This window comes from Chrysemys picta, chromosome 11, assembly GCF_011386835.1.
Source record: "Chrysemys picta bellii isolate R12L10 chromosome 11, ASM1138683v2, whole genome shotgun sequence".
Lineage (NCBI taxonomy): Eukaryota > Metazoa > Chordata > Testudines > Emydidae > Chrysemys > Chrysemys picta.
Genome location: NC_088801.1, coordinates 67,460,566 through 67,474,081, shown reverse-complemented (window position 1 = coordinate 67,474,081; position 13,516 = coordinate 67,460,566). Strand labels below are relative to the sequence as shown.

At 40.0% G+C, this 13,516-nt stretch overlaps 1 protein-coding gene across 4 annotated transcripts in view; it reads right to left on the bottom strand.

Annotated features, from left to right (window-relative positions):
* Positions 1 to 13,516, bottom strand: part of SPAG16 (sperm associated antigen 16) — a 786,899-nt gene that overhangs the window by 223,699 nt on the left and 549,684 nt on the right. For all 4 annotated transcript variants that reach the window (XM_065562140.1, XM_065562142.1, XM_065562143.1 and 1 more), the window contains one exon: positions 10,637 to 10,763. In XM_065562140.1, the coding sequence (XP_065418212.1) occupies positions 10,637 to 10,763 (127 nt within the window). The remainder of the gene's footprint in view (positions 1 to 10,636; positions 10,764 to 13,516) is intronic.

Below are 13,516 nucleotides of genomic sequence, written 5' to 3'. Positions count from 1 at the left end.
AAAGAATAAAACAAATCTTGCTTATGCCATGTAAAAATACTTTAACTCTATTCCTCACATAATTTAAGTATTTAAACCTTTATGTTTTTAAAAAAAAGAAAATCTTGCTTCACATTGCTGAAATTCTGTTTATGACAAACTGATGAGAAATGTTAGATTTTCCCTGCAAATTACTGCACTCTAGGTTTTTTTGCCCATCCAATCCCACCCACAGCTAAGGACATTTTATCCACACCTACTATTATGGCAGTGGGACCTGTGGGACCCACCGGATCTCAGTCTCGCTGCAGGCCTCTAGCCTGAATCATATTTTCTCCTCTTTTAGTCAAGCCATTCCTGATGAAAGGAAGGGCATAAATTGGCACATGCACACAGACTGAGCAGTGTTATTGGAACCAAGTCCAGTCTCAAGATATTCCAACCATTCTACAGAGATATGTCAATATACATCCAAGTCGATGTCCTCTTCGCCGCAAGGAAGCAGCCTCCCTTTGAAACTTGTAGTAGTGCTGTTGTCTGGGTTAGGTAACAGGAAACAACGTGTAGGCAAGTTTTCAGTAACGTGGTTAAATAACATCCATCCTTGCTAACCCATCTGGTCTGGAAACTGAGGGACTATGATCCTGGGTCCGCATGCTCAGAATGTATTTCTTTATTATAGATTTGGAGATCTTCTATCAGCAGGACAAAATACTGATTTTCCCAGACACTGGTTCAACCACAGAACTTGTCTGGGAGATAGTTTTAATTTTCAAATACAAAGATAGAGTTGTTTTATGTATGCTGGATATTAACAAATATTCAATAACCAGCTAAGTTCTATATTTTCAATTGGCTTTGTCCCTCTGTCTTTATCTATAAACCAAGTGGTGACTGGGCGAGAGCAGGCAGAGCAGGTTTCTGATTTTTTTCAGCTGCCTAACTAGAGGAAGAATGGGAAAAACCTAGCATAAATTTATAAGGGACAATCCACCCTACTCTGACAAAACACTATTCTTATAAAAGAGGGGCTGGGTTTCTTCTTTCCCCTAAATTCTCATGGATCATTTCTCTTCTTCCCTCTACTGCCATTGATGGGTCCTTTCAGCCAGCAGGAGCTAAAAGCCAGGAGGCCAGATCATGCAGAGCAGAGAATATAGGAGTAAGAAGATCTGACCCCCACGGCCACCCTAGTACTAATTTTTAAACACTAGAAGAGGGGGTTTAGACAACCCCTGTTCACCCTTCTTCCCCCCCCCCTTAGTTCTCATCACTTTCTGATTTCTTCCTTTTTCTTTGTCTCTGAAAGTGAATGAAACATGGCCCTTCAGCACATGCTTGTGGGCTCTCCCCCCTATTATGTATAGCATGGTACCATCAGCAGCACGAATCATCCTAACCAGTGAAGAGATGGGCAGGAAAGAGATATGCCCATAGGGTGACCAGATAGCAAATGTAAAAAATCAGGATGGGGGTGGGGGGTAATAGGTGCCTATATAAGAAAAAGCCCCCAAAATCAGGACTGTCCCTATAAAATCAGGACATCTGGTCACCCTATATGCCCATGGCCATTCCTCCTCTGTGCACAGAGAGGGAAGCATGTTGTCCCTGCATACCTTCCTCGTTCTGTGAGTCAGGATGCTGAGGGAGTGATTTTGCCCTACAATCTCATCCAGAGTTCCTCTTAGGGGTGCCTCCCTTTGGGGTGAGCAGCCAGATTCCTCTCATGCTTCTCCTGGTGATGAGTCAGCCAGTGTTGAGTTGGGTCGCGTTTTGGAGGTCAGCATATAGTTCTCAGTCAACATCACTGCTTTCTACAGTCACAGTGTCTCCAGTCAATATTGTACCACCCACTCCCATACTCCAGAGAAATTGCTGAAGGTGCAACAAGACCAGGAGAAGAATAACAACAAGGGGGCCTGTATCCTAGAGTTCCAACCAGGGAACTGAGTGCTATTTCTGCTACCTACCTATGAATCCAAGCTGTTGGCTCTTGGCAAGGGCCCTTTGAAATAGTGAGAATAGTCAGGACTGTATACTACAAAGTTTGCCAGCCTGGTAAGAGGAGAGCCACCCAAATATATCATGTCAACTTAGGGAAAGTGTGGAAAGAATGAGAGGGGGTCTTCATTACTCCATTCTCCCCTGAGACCAAACTCAACCCCTGTGCCATGGTTCCCCAGTCAGGGACCATATCAGTCGTGGAATGCTTATAACCTGATCAGGAACAACAGACACACAAACTCATCAACACGTTCCCCTCCGTGTTTTCGGCAACAGCAGGCAGGCCAGATGCACCGACTGTTCCATTGTATAGAGACTGAATCTGCCCAGAAAGTGTGAGAAAGTGTATGACCATTATCCAGAAAACTGTGGGCGACTGTGTGACAAGAGCTGCAGAACATGTAGGCCATGAAAGTTGTCAAGGAGTCACACAATGAGTGGCAAAGTCCAAGAGCTCTCACCCAAACAGGATGGCACAACAGGGTTCTGCACAAACTTTCAAAAAATGAATGCAATATTCTAGTTCGACACCTACCCCATGCCGTAGGTTAATAAATTGCTAGAGAGGCTGGGGGCTGCTGCCAGGTACATATCCACCCTTGACCTAACCAAGGGGTACTGGCAGATTCCTCCTTGTCCCCAAATTCAGGAAAAAGACAGCCTTCTATATGGTCCTGGTCAGTTTAGAATCATGCCCTTTCAGCTGCATGGGGCCATGGCTATATTCCAGAGGTTAATGGATCTTGTATTGCGCACACATAGTCAATACGTGGCCACTTATATCAACAATATTGTCATCTACAGCGGGACCTGCAACTATCCCATAAAACACCTCACAGAGCTCCTACAGGCACTCCAAGAGGCCGAACTGACAACTAACCTGGCTAAATATCGGTTAGCTAACTGGGAAGTGAGCTACCTGGGATACACTGTGGGCGGGGGAGGGCTATGCCCATTAGTAGGGAAGGTAAAAGCCTTGTCAGAATGCCCTATCCCCTCTATGAAGAAATAAGAATGCTTCTTCCTGGGGCTAGTGGGGTATTATAGGCAGTTCATACCTGACTTTGCCACAATAGCTGCACCCTTAACAGACCTACTAAAAGATACCTCATTCAGGAAGATCTGGCGGACCAAGGCCGGCGACAAAGCCTTCCACATGCTAAAAAAATAGCTGGTCTAGGAACCCTTTTTATTTCATCCAGACTTTTCAAAACCTTTTATTTTATACTAGAAGTAGGGGGAGAGGAGCATCCTGTCTTATATCTTAGAAGGTAGCTGTTTCCCTAAGAAGCCGCCAGTTCAGTGATAGAGAGGGAGGGGGGCTGAGGAGGCCTTGAATTACTACCTATGGGACCAACCACTCCAGCTAGTGTTGGATCACGTGTCCCTACAATGGCTACAATCCATGAAGGACCACGACAACCAAGTCATGTGGTGGTATATGTCCCTCAACCATACTGCTTTCAAGTACTACAGCCAAATGGTAAAGATCATAAAAATGCAGACTTCTTTTCCTGAGATCGGGGGTGGGGTTGGGGGCTGTCAACATAAGTAGACCAGTGACTCTGAAACGGAATGGCACAGTTTGTGATAGGCTATGCAGGGCCCACACTGAACCAAGGCAGGGAATAGAGCAATACTGATCTAGGGAATGTCCCACCCCTCAGCAGGTGCAGGGCACAATTTAAAAGGATGCTGGTACTCAGGAAAAGGGGGAAGGAGCTGCATGTGGCACCAGGATGCCAGGCTGATGCTGAGAGCTGTGTCAGGAGTGGCAACAGCTTTGTGAGGGCTACTCTAGGAGCAGGGACTTGGATTTCCCACCCTCTCTCCTTGGGAGTTGAAAGCCCTAAGAGAGATTGACTGAACAGGACACTAAGAGACTGAGGAGAGTCTGCTAAGCCTGTGATGGTGCCCCAACCTGAGGAGCTCCAGACTGGAAGAAAGTGACAAAGGGAAAACATAATTTGGGATAGCTCAATGACTGGGCTAGGAACTTTGATAAACCCCTAGTGTCATGGGTCAGGACCTGTTGGAGTGGGAGGGCCTGGGTCCCTCTACCTTGCCATCCTGCTTTTCTCTAGTGGCCGAACCTCAGGGGGAGCAACTGGAGTATGTAAGGGTGATGAAGCCACAGCCAGTGACCCCTCTGGGATGACTAGGTCAGCAGAAACTGTAAGGCCACAACCTGAGCGCTAGGCCAGCTGGTCATCAGGCCTTCCTGACATAGGCGCTAAGAAAATGAGTTAGCATTAATGGGAGTTATTTGCTGCTATCAAAGCAGAAGTGTCAGTATTTTGGACAAGCTCATCTAGTTTTCTTCCTCTTCTCCTATTGTTGATGTCTGCATTATTCATCAAAGACACCACACTACTTCAGAGCTTTTAGCTTTTGACTGTGCTCTTCAGTCCACAAATTAAGTCATTGATAAGGTTTGATGTATAGATTTTAAACACAAGCTTGGCCACTGTTGTGCTGAGCTATTTTACCAATGTTTAAGTCATTTTTAACCCAAACAGTAAAAACCTGACATGCTTGCTGCCTTTCTATTTGAATTGCAGGGACATTAGCTTCTCAGCAGGATAGGAATGGCATCACCTGTGTTATTATGTTAGCATTCTGCTGCAGAATAGTATGGACGAATAAAAAGCATGTTTGAAATTGGTAGACTACACTGCAAAATAAGTGACAAATCTGAAAGCAATCATGAATAATGACTTAAATTGTACTACTCACAACTGAATTAGAGTGGTTGCCACTGAAAAGTCAACATTTGCCAGCAATAACTAAAGAATGATATCTGAGTTACCTAGTATTTCCCTATAGTTAGAATACAAAATAAGCACAGTATGGCCCTAATTCTGCAAAGAGTTATGCATGTATTTGATTTTATACATGAGTGTCTCACTGAAGAGAATGGAATTATTCAGAGGTGTAATGCTAAGCACATCTGTAAGTCTTTGCAATATGAAATCTCTAGTTACAGAATTTGACATATTTTTTTGCCTCAGACAGTACTAAATCAAATATGACTTCACACATATAGACAAATACATGCTCTGATTTTTTTTTTTTTTTATCCAATTTTTCGAAAACTCAGCAGACATGCAGGCTGAGATGACTGAATATTTGGATTTGTTTTTATTTTCTTCACACAAATTTGACTAGCACTGGAAATTACTCATTAGAATGTGAGAAATACAGATGAATGGCAGCCATCTTATCTTAGACAGAACTAACCATGAAGGTGAACTGTGCTTTAGGGGCTTGTGATTCTCTCATGTTTCTTACATTTAACATTGGATACACATTGCGATTCCCACAAAGAGAAGATGTTTACTCTGATGTGACAGCATAAAAATATTCTGCTGAAAAGCCAGAATGCTTGTATTTCTATGAAACTGGCAAAAAGAAAGAAAAAAATTCAGCAGCTTTGCTTGGCATGAAAATCTTCAGCTTTACAGCCAAGAGATTCCACTACTGAATTGTGCCCTCTGTTACACACATGTAATCCAGTGGGAATTTGGCCCAGTGTTAGGATTCTTCCAATTCAAATTCAACAGGTTGTGTTTCTTTCCAAAACATTTGGAAAGTTCCATGATCATCTAAATATTATTTACCCTTTCATAATCTTATTTCCCTGAAAACAACATACTACCTATTTAATGAAAGCACATGGATATTTTTTCAACCTGCTGAAACAAACCATGCATGCTATCAGGAAAAAAAAAACATGCAAATTTCATTCATTTCCAAACTCTGCAAAATCAGCTTTGTGATTATAAAGATTTATGTTCCGTTCTCCTCCAAAATTCTCCTGATGTGTCCATTTGACTTAGACAGAATTGACGTGCTGTTCTCTGCATCCATTATGTTTAATAATAGAGAGTTGACTTAGGCTAATGATTTAAGAGCAGGATGTGATTAATAATGCGAATGGAAGCTTTAAACCCAACTTATAGGAAAATAAACCTGTGTATAACTTTCATGTTTCATTAGAGAACATCTTTAGATGTATGCCTTAATACTAATTGATCCCAGAGAGGTGGGAAAATGCATTGTTCCAGTCTGACTAATGTGTCTAAACTGCTTTTCGTGTTTCTGGAAGAGACCATTAGTATAACCTGATCATTCAGTATTTGTGAAAGAAATAAGGTGTTCATGATGAATTAGTCACTTAAGTGCTATCCAAATATGTGCAATTTATTTGAGATTTGCAAGATATCCCAAGGGACACAAGTAGAATAAACATGAAAACTACTTTAAACAGATACTATGTTTTGGACAAAGACCTTTTCTAAAGTAGAAAGCTATCCATTCTTGAAAACCAGTGCAGGTGAACGAATACTGAAAAGGGTTTAATTCCAAGTTTAGTAAAGGGCAAACCATAGTGAGCACTCTGTCAAAAACTGGCTAATTTTTATAGACTCACAGCACTGGAACAGACCTCAAGAGCTCTTCTAGTCCAGTCCCCTGCACTCAGGGAAGGACTAAGTATTATCTGGACCATTCCTGATAGGTGTTTGTCCAACCTACTCTTAAAATCTCCAATGACAGAGATTCCCCAACCTCCCTAGGCAATTTATTGCAGTGCTTAACCACTCTGACAGTTAGGAAGTTTTTCCTAATGTCCAAACTAAACTGCTCTTAGTGCAATTTAAGCCCACTGCTTCTTGTCCTATCCTCACAGGTAAATGAGAACAATTTCCCTCCCTCCTCCTTATAACAACCTTTTATGTACTTGAAAACTGTTATCATGTCCCCCCCACCCCCAGTCTTCTCTTCTCCAGACTAAACAAACCCAGTTTTTTCAATTTTCTGTCATAGGTCATGTTTTCTAGACCTTTAATAATTTTTGCTGCTCTTCTCAGGACATTCTCCAATTTGTCCATATATTTCCTGAAATGTGGTGCCTAGAACACAATACTCCAGTTGAGGCCTAATCAGTGCGGAGTAGAATGGAACAATTACTTCTTGTGTCTTGCTTACAACACTCCTGCTAATGCAGCCAAGAACATTTGCTTTTTTAGCAACAGTGTTACACTTTTACCTCATATTTAGCTTGTGATCCACTATGCCCCCAGATCTCTTTCTGCAGTACTCCATCCTAGGCAGTCATTTCCCATTTTGTATGTGTGCAACTGATTATTCCTTCCTAAGTGGAGTACTTTGCATTTGACCTTATTGGATTTCATCCTATTTACTTTAGACCAGAGGTTCCCAAAGTGGGCGATACCGCCCCCTGGGGGGCGCTGGAACAATCCAGGGGGGCAGTAGTAGCCTCGGGTGCAATTGGGGGGCGTTGAATAAAAATAAGGGGGCGGTGGAAGCATAAAGAAAGAATATAAGAAAATTTTGAAAAACCGTTCGTACATGTTTCATCTGTTGTGTAACAGAGTTAAAGTTGTAGTGATTACTTTATTTTCCAAATAAATTCACAAATTATAACCGATCAGGTGTCAAGTCCGCCAACAGCTCTTAACAAGCAAGTGTTGGCAGGCGAGCGTGTCGCGCATTGTCGGGAAGTCCAGCATGCATCGGCAGGAATATGTCCGTGTAATGACTTGTTTACAATACGATACTATAAATAGGCGACATGTATGAAATCTAATTTAGATTGTTTCTTAATTGTGTAAAAAGCAGTTAACAATAGTGCAATAAGTATTTAAAATTTTTTATTCATATTCAATACCTTCGATCTTTACGGATTACGGATCACATACAAAGCAAATTGTATTATTGTTGTTTCAATAAAACAGCAATTTACACGTGAGTATTTTTATACATTTTCTTACATATCTACCGTACGTTTCTGTGTCTCTAGTGCTTACTAATAATAAAATCGTAGCAGCTTGTGTCGGTACAGTACTATTTGAAGTGTACAGTCAATATATTTGTCATATTTTTTATTACAATATTAACGAAAATGGGAATGAAATCATAAAAAAACTTAACTATTAACATTTATTTATATCTATCGAATCATCTGTGTTAATTGGTAAATAAGGCGTGTGTTAATAAGGAACAATTATTTAAATAAGGGCAAACTAAATTAAAACTATTAACTGATTTTTAATTGCATATTGATTATTTTTTAATTAATTATTTCTTGATAAATTTAGTTTGATATTTCACAATTTAATATCAAATACATATATCTAATGCTGAGCAAAGAACAAAACCCAGTTTATTAGTTTCATTAGTATTTTAGTTTGGTTGTCTTTTGCCATCTTACGCAAAAACCACTGTATACCTGATGTCGTAGGCGATATTCTAATAACACATCTTTCTTTACTATATTGTAGGACGTAGGTAGAAATATAGATACATAAAAGAACACAAATTTGTCACTGCATCTTTCTGTTTGTCAGGGGGGCGCTGAGTAATTTTTTTTCTGAAAAGGGGGGCGCTGAGTAATTTTTTTTCTGAAAAGGGGGCGGTAGGCCAAATAAGTTTGGGAACCTCTGCTTTAGACCATTTATCCAGTTTGTCCAGATCATTTTTAATTTTAATCCTATCCTCCCACGCACTTGCAATGCCTCTCAGCTACATATTGTCAGCAAACTTTATATGTGTACTCTCTATGCCATTATCTAAATCTTGAAGATACTGAACAGAACTGGACACAGTACTGATCCCTGTGGGACCCCACTTGATATGCTCTTCCAGCTTGACTGTGAACTACTGATAACTACTCTTTGGGAATGGTTTTCCAATCAGTTATGCACCCATTTTATAGTAGCTCCATTTAGATTACATTTCTCTAGTTTGTTTATGAGATGGTCATGTGGGAAAGTATCAAAAGCCTTACTAAAGTCAAGATATACCACATCTACCACTTTCCCCCATCCACAAGGCTTGTTACCCTGTCAAATAAAGCTATTAGGTTGGTTTGATATGATTTATTCTTGACAAATCCATGTGACTGTTACTTATCACCTTCTTATCTTGTAGGTGTCTGTAAATTGATTACTTAATTATTTGCTCCATTAACTTTCTGGGCACTGAAGTTAAGCTGACTGGTCTGTAATTTCCTAGGTTGTCCTTATTCCCATTTTGTTCATGAACAAATAAAAGTCCTTATTCTCATTTTGTTAGTGAACAAAGCAATATTGGTGAGATTTCGGTGATAATGTGTTAGGCATTAAGTTATGGTAAAAAAAAAAGGTATTTTAATATAAACAAAGGTCTTTTTTCCAATGAAGTTTTAACTTTATTTTTATATTTCAATATTCACTCTTTTCTTGAATTATTCATACTTCTGTCAAACTTCCTCAGCAACTAACTTCCATATCTAAGAACAATGAGTCTTGATTGACTCATTTTAACTTGTTGTGCTTAATGTTAATGATTCTTATTAAATGACCTTCTATCCTGTCTGTTTCTATGATCCATAAATAGAAAGTGGCTAATTAACTTCAGAATATTCCACTGTCCCCTTCACGAGAACATCTCTCTCACATCTAACATTTGCGTAACTATTACAGCAATGACTTTTTCTCCCTCTTTCACATAGTTCTCCTCCACATAATTATTTTTCATACCAACATGATCTCCTATATTCTGTGTATATTCTATATTTTGCTGCTTTGTGCTGCTAGAGTAGTGCAAAGGGGACATAATACCAGTTCAACAGGCTACTTGAGAATTCCCACAGTGTAGGAGGAATACCATGGTTGTTCTCTCTGCTTTTTGGCCCAATCCTTTTGGTATTACCATGGGAGGTGGAAATCTGTCCCTCTTATTTTATTCCTAAGAGAACTTTTATTATTACATTCTTTATCAATGAGGATTAGACATTTAAATTGTGGTGTTGATTGAAAGCAACAGAGATCAAGAGGTTGCAATGTACCAAGCATCATTTTGTATTGTATATACTGTGTGAATGCCAATCACTCCAGGCGTTTATGCACATAGGAAAAAGTGAGGATAGGGAAGAATGAGAGGGAGAGATGTATATTTTCAGCCAGTACCCACAGTGATATATTCCCTTTCTTGAGAGAATGACCCATAACTCATAAGAGGTCAGCAGTGAGTTATGAAGGCCATTCCCTCAAAAAGAAAACATATTAGACCTACACACTATTGTGTCCTCTATTCCTTCCTCACCCCCAACCATTTTTCACTGCTAAATTTTCTTTATAAATAATTTAAAGTCAATTTTAATGCTTATGAAAGGTACCAGACAGAGCTCACTGTCAACTGTTCTATTTGCAGAATAAATACAGCGTCACTGTAGCAGGGCAGTCTTCCACACATAGTTTTACCAAATTCTCAACTCTATTCTGCAGGGGGCAGTTATAAGGCTGGGATTCAGCCCTTAGCCTTTTTGCTAAGAATGCCAATAAGGACAACAATTAATGCTAAGTGTGACTGTTGTTCCTGTGATGTTGATATCTGCGTATTAGCAAATGTACTTAGATGAACAACATATTTCAGAGGTCCCCCAAAGAGCAGTTACATGGTAATAACTTTTTGGTCAGTAGATAATACCTGAAGATGAACGGCTCTGTATACTACTACCAAGTCCCCTAACAAACATTGATTTTCTGCACCAGCTTTTACACTTCTTTTCATTAATCAACAATTGTATTTGCACAGTGCCACTAACTTCCATATATTCTGAAAGAGTCCAAAACCACAGATTACTCACTGTTCTGGCATCCCAGAGAGATAGGGTCTTGTCTGCAGAGCTGGTGAGAATGGTGTTGGAGAATGGAAGAAACTCTATACTATTGACCGAATCCTTATGTCCACGCATGGTGTATCTGCATCTCTCACTATAAAAGAAAACAATGACAGAAATATAACTTGTCATTAAAGAGAATCAGCAGTCTAGAAGACAATGGCAGTAAAACAGAATCAGATTTCAAATGGAGTTAATTGTCTCAGTTACTACTTTCAGAGAAGTTAGTACATAGGGGAAGGTTTATAGCACAGGCTAAAACAACCATCATCAAAAGGTTCCTTATGCTTTCTATGGAGTTATTTGAACTTTTGAAAGGTTGAGAGGTACCCACTGCATTGGAAAGAAAAAGATCAAAAGACAGCGAAATAAGTTACCACCTTACTAATATTCCAAAGAGCATTTATACAAACTATGGCTCTACAATGAAGAAAGGTTAAACAAACTGGGCATGTTGAGTCTTGAGAAAAGAAGACTGAGGGGAAACTGATAATCGTCTTCATATATGTTAAGGGATGTTGTAAAGAGGACTATGATCAATTGGTCTCCATGTCCACTAAAGGAAGTACAACAAATAATGAACTTAATCTGCAGCAAGAGAGATTTAGGTTAGATATTAGGAAAAACTTTCTGGCTATCAGGGTAGTGAAGCTCTGGAACAGGCTTCCAAGGGGGGTTGTAGAATCCCCATCACTGGAGGGTTTTAAGAACAGGTTGGACAAACACCTATCAGGGGTGGTGTAGATTTACTTAGTCCTGCCTCAGCAAAGGGGACAGGACTCAATGTTTTCTTGAGGTCCTTTCCACCCCTACATTTCTATGATTCTGTGAAATAAGCGTCTCAGTTCAGAAGTGTTCAAAATACTGGTTTTATTTTATTTTTATTATTTACTTTGCTTTACCAATGATTGACATTTGGATTGGTGATGGTCAGGAGAAGGGCATGGGAAGGGGTAAGCATAGATGAGTCCAAAACAGAAACATTTAACCAACTCTCCTCTGCTCTGGAATTTTGGGGTTTCCAGAATGCACTCCTGCTTCTGGAACAGTTTGGATGGCGAGGATAATGAGCTTATGAAAACCCCAAAGCACAATTCCTTTTTGCCCATATCAAGTTGTTGCATCCTTACTTGCTTGTCAAGCCATTTTAAGGTTTCAAAAGGATTAGTTTACCACACAACCCCCTCACCCCCCCACAAAATTTTACAATTAGTAATAAGATCAGTTCGGTCCTGTATGTCCTAGTGCCTCAAATAAAGAGCGGCAGATAAACTAGCAAACAAACAGAAAGCAGCCACACACCATGACCCACTGTAATTGGAACTGTCAGTTCAGTATTTTATTCATTGCACATTTGGTTTGATACCTAAAACACACCAGTTCTGAGCTGGCCACTGAATACATTGGGCTGGCAAATTAGATTACTGGAGGGAGGGGGGGTGTGTGGCAACTGCAAAAGGCCAAATTTCTTACAGTATTCTCTTTAGGAGGCTTTCAGCAGAGGGAATTAAAGATTTTGTGGTTTTTTTCCATTCCTGCATGATGCCATAGAGCTGTTGCAGGGGTTTTTTTTTGGTACTAAAAACATTGGAGATCAGATGCAGACCACTAGAGCTTAAAGAGGCTTGCCAGAGGCTCACACTGATCTGCCAGAGAAAAGCAAGTTCCCAGACTTACTTAAGACTCCTTTCCATTTTCCAGGCTCCCCATCTGAAGATCAATATTATCTCTGAAGAGGGTGTATAGGTGTGTGTGTGTGTGTGGCTGCTTCCAGAATGGAAATTTTACCCAGGAAATATATTTCAAATACACTGTATATTGTACATATTATTCTATTATAGATATTACATTATACTATTTTTTTTCAGTATTTATAGTATAGTATGTGTTATGTTGTAACAAGGATCCAAGTTAAAGAATCTGTTATTTATATCATACATGTAGCTTCCTGGCTTTTAGAGATTACTGCATAGTTTGTCTGATGTTCATGATTATTTGTTATACAGTGATAAAGTAACTTATTATGTTTTATATTCCCCATGGTCGCACTGCTTTAACCGTCAGGACAGATATACATGCATGTGGGCATATGTACACCTCCATTTTCAAAGGTGACTAGTGATTTTCGAGTACCCAAGCTGATATGCCTTAAGGGAAACTGATTTTCAGATGGTGGGTACTCAGCATTCTCTCTTAGAGCCATGTAAGAGAATGACTGGTGATGTTGAATGCCCACCTGGAACTTTTGAAAATTTAGGCCAGTTTTGTTCCATTAGAAGAAGAAAGAAAAGAGAAAGAGAAAGAGAGAGAGAGAGAGTGAGTGCACAAGCACGTTTTGGGGGACATACTTCTGTACAGTAATGTAATAAGAGGATTTATATCACACTCTTCCCAAAAAGGTAGCTGAAAACTACATCTTATCTGTTTGTGGAATGGGACAGAGGTGTGGAGAGGGGGAGGAAGAGTATTGTTCATGAGTTCATAAGGCCTAAAATAGGGGCATCCCAGGCAGACTGGCTGCAAGAACAGACTTGTGAGAGATTAATTAGGTGCCAGAGCAGGAAGGTCCCATTCAGAATCCCTGAGCAAGGTGAAAATGGACTAAAGTGACGGACAATAACAGCAATGGAAGGGAAGGAAATGAGTTGTACATTTCCATCAAGCACATAAACACTTAGGCTTGATACAGCTTTCTCTCTTTGCCGCCTCCATACCAATGTGTAGTGATGAGAGAGCTCTCTCACGCTCCAGATTTAATTTACCACTCTGGTAACTGACTGACTGATATTTCTGAGCACCTCTGACTGCTATATAAAACAAACTCATCTTCCCTTCCAGCCGAGAGAG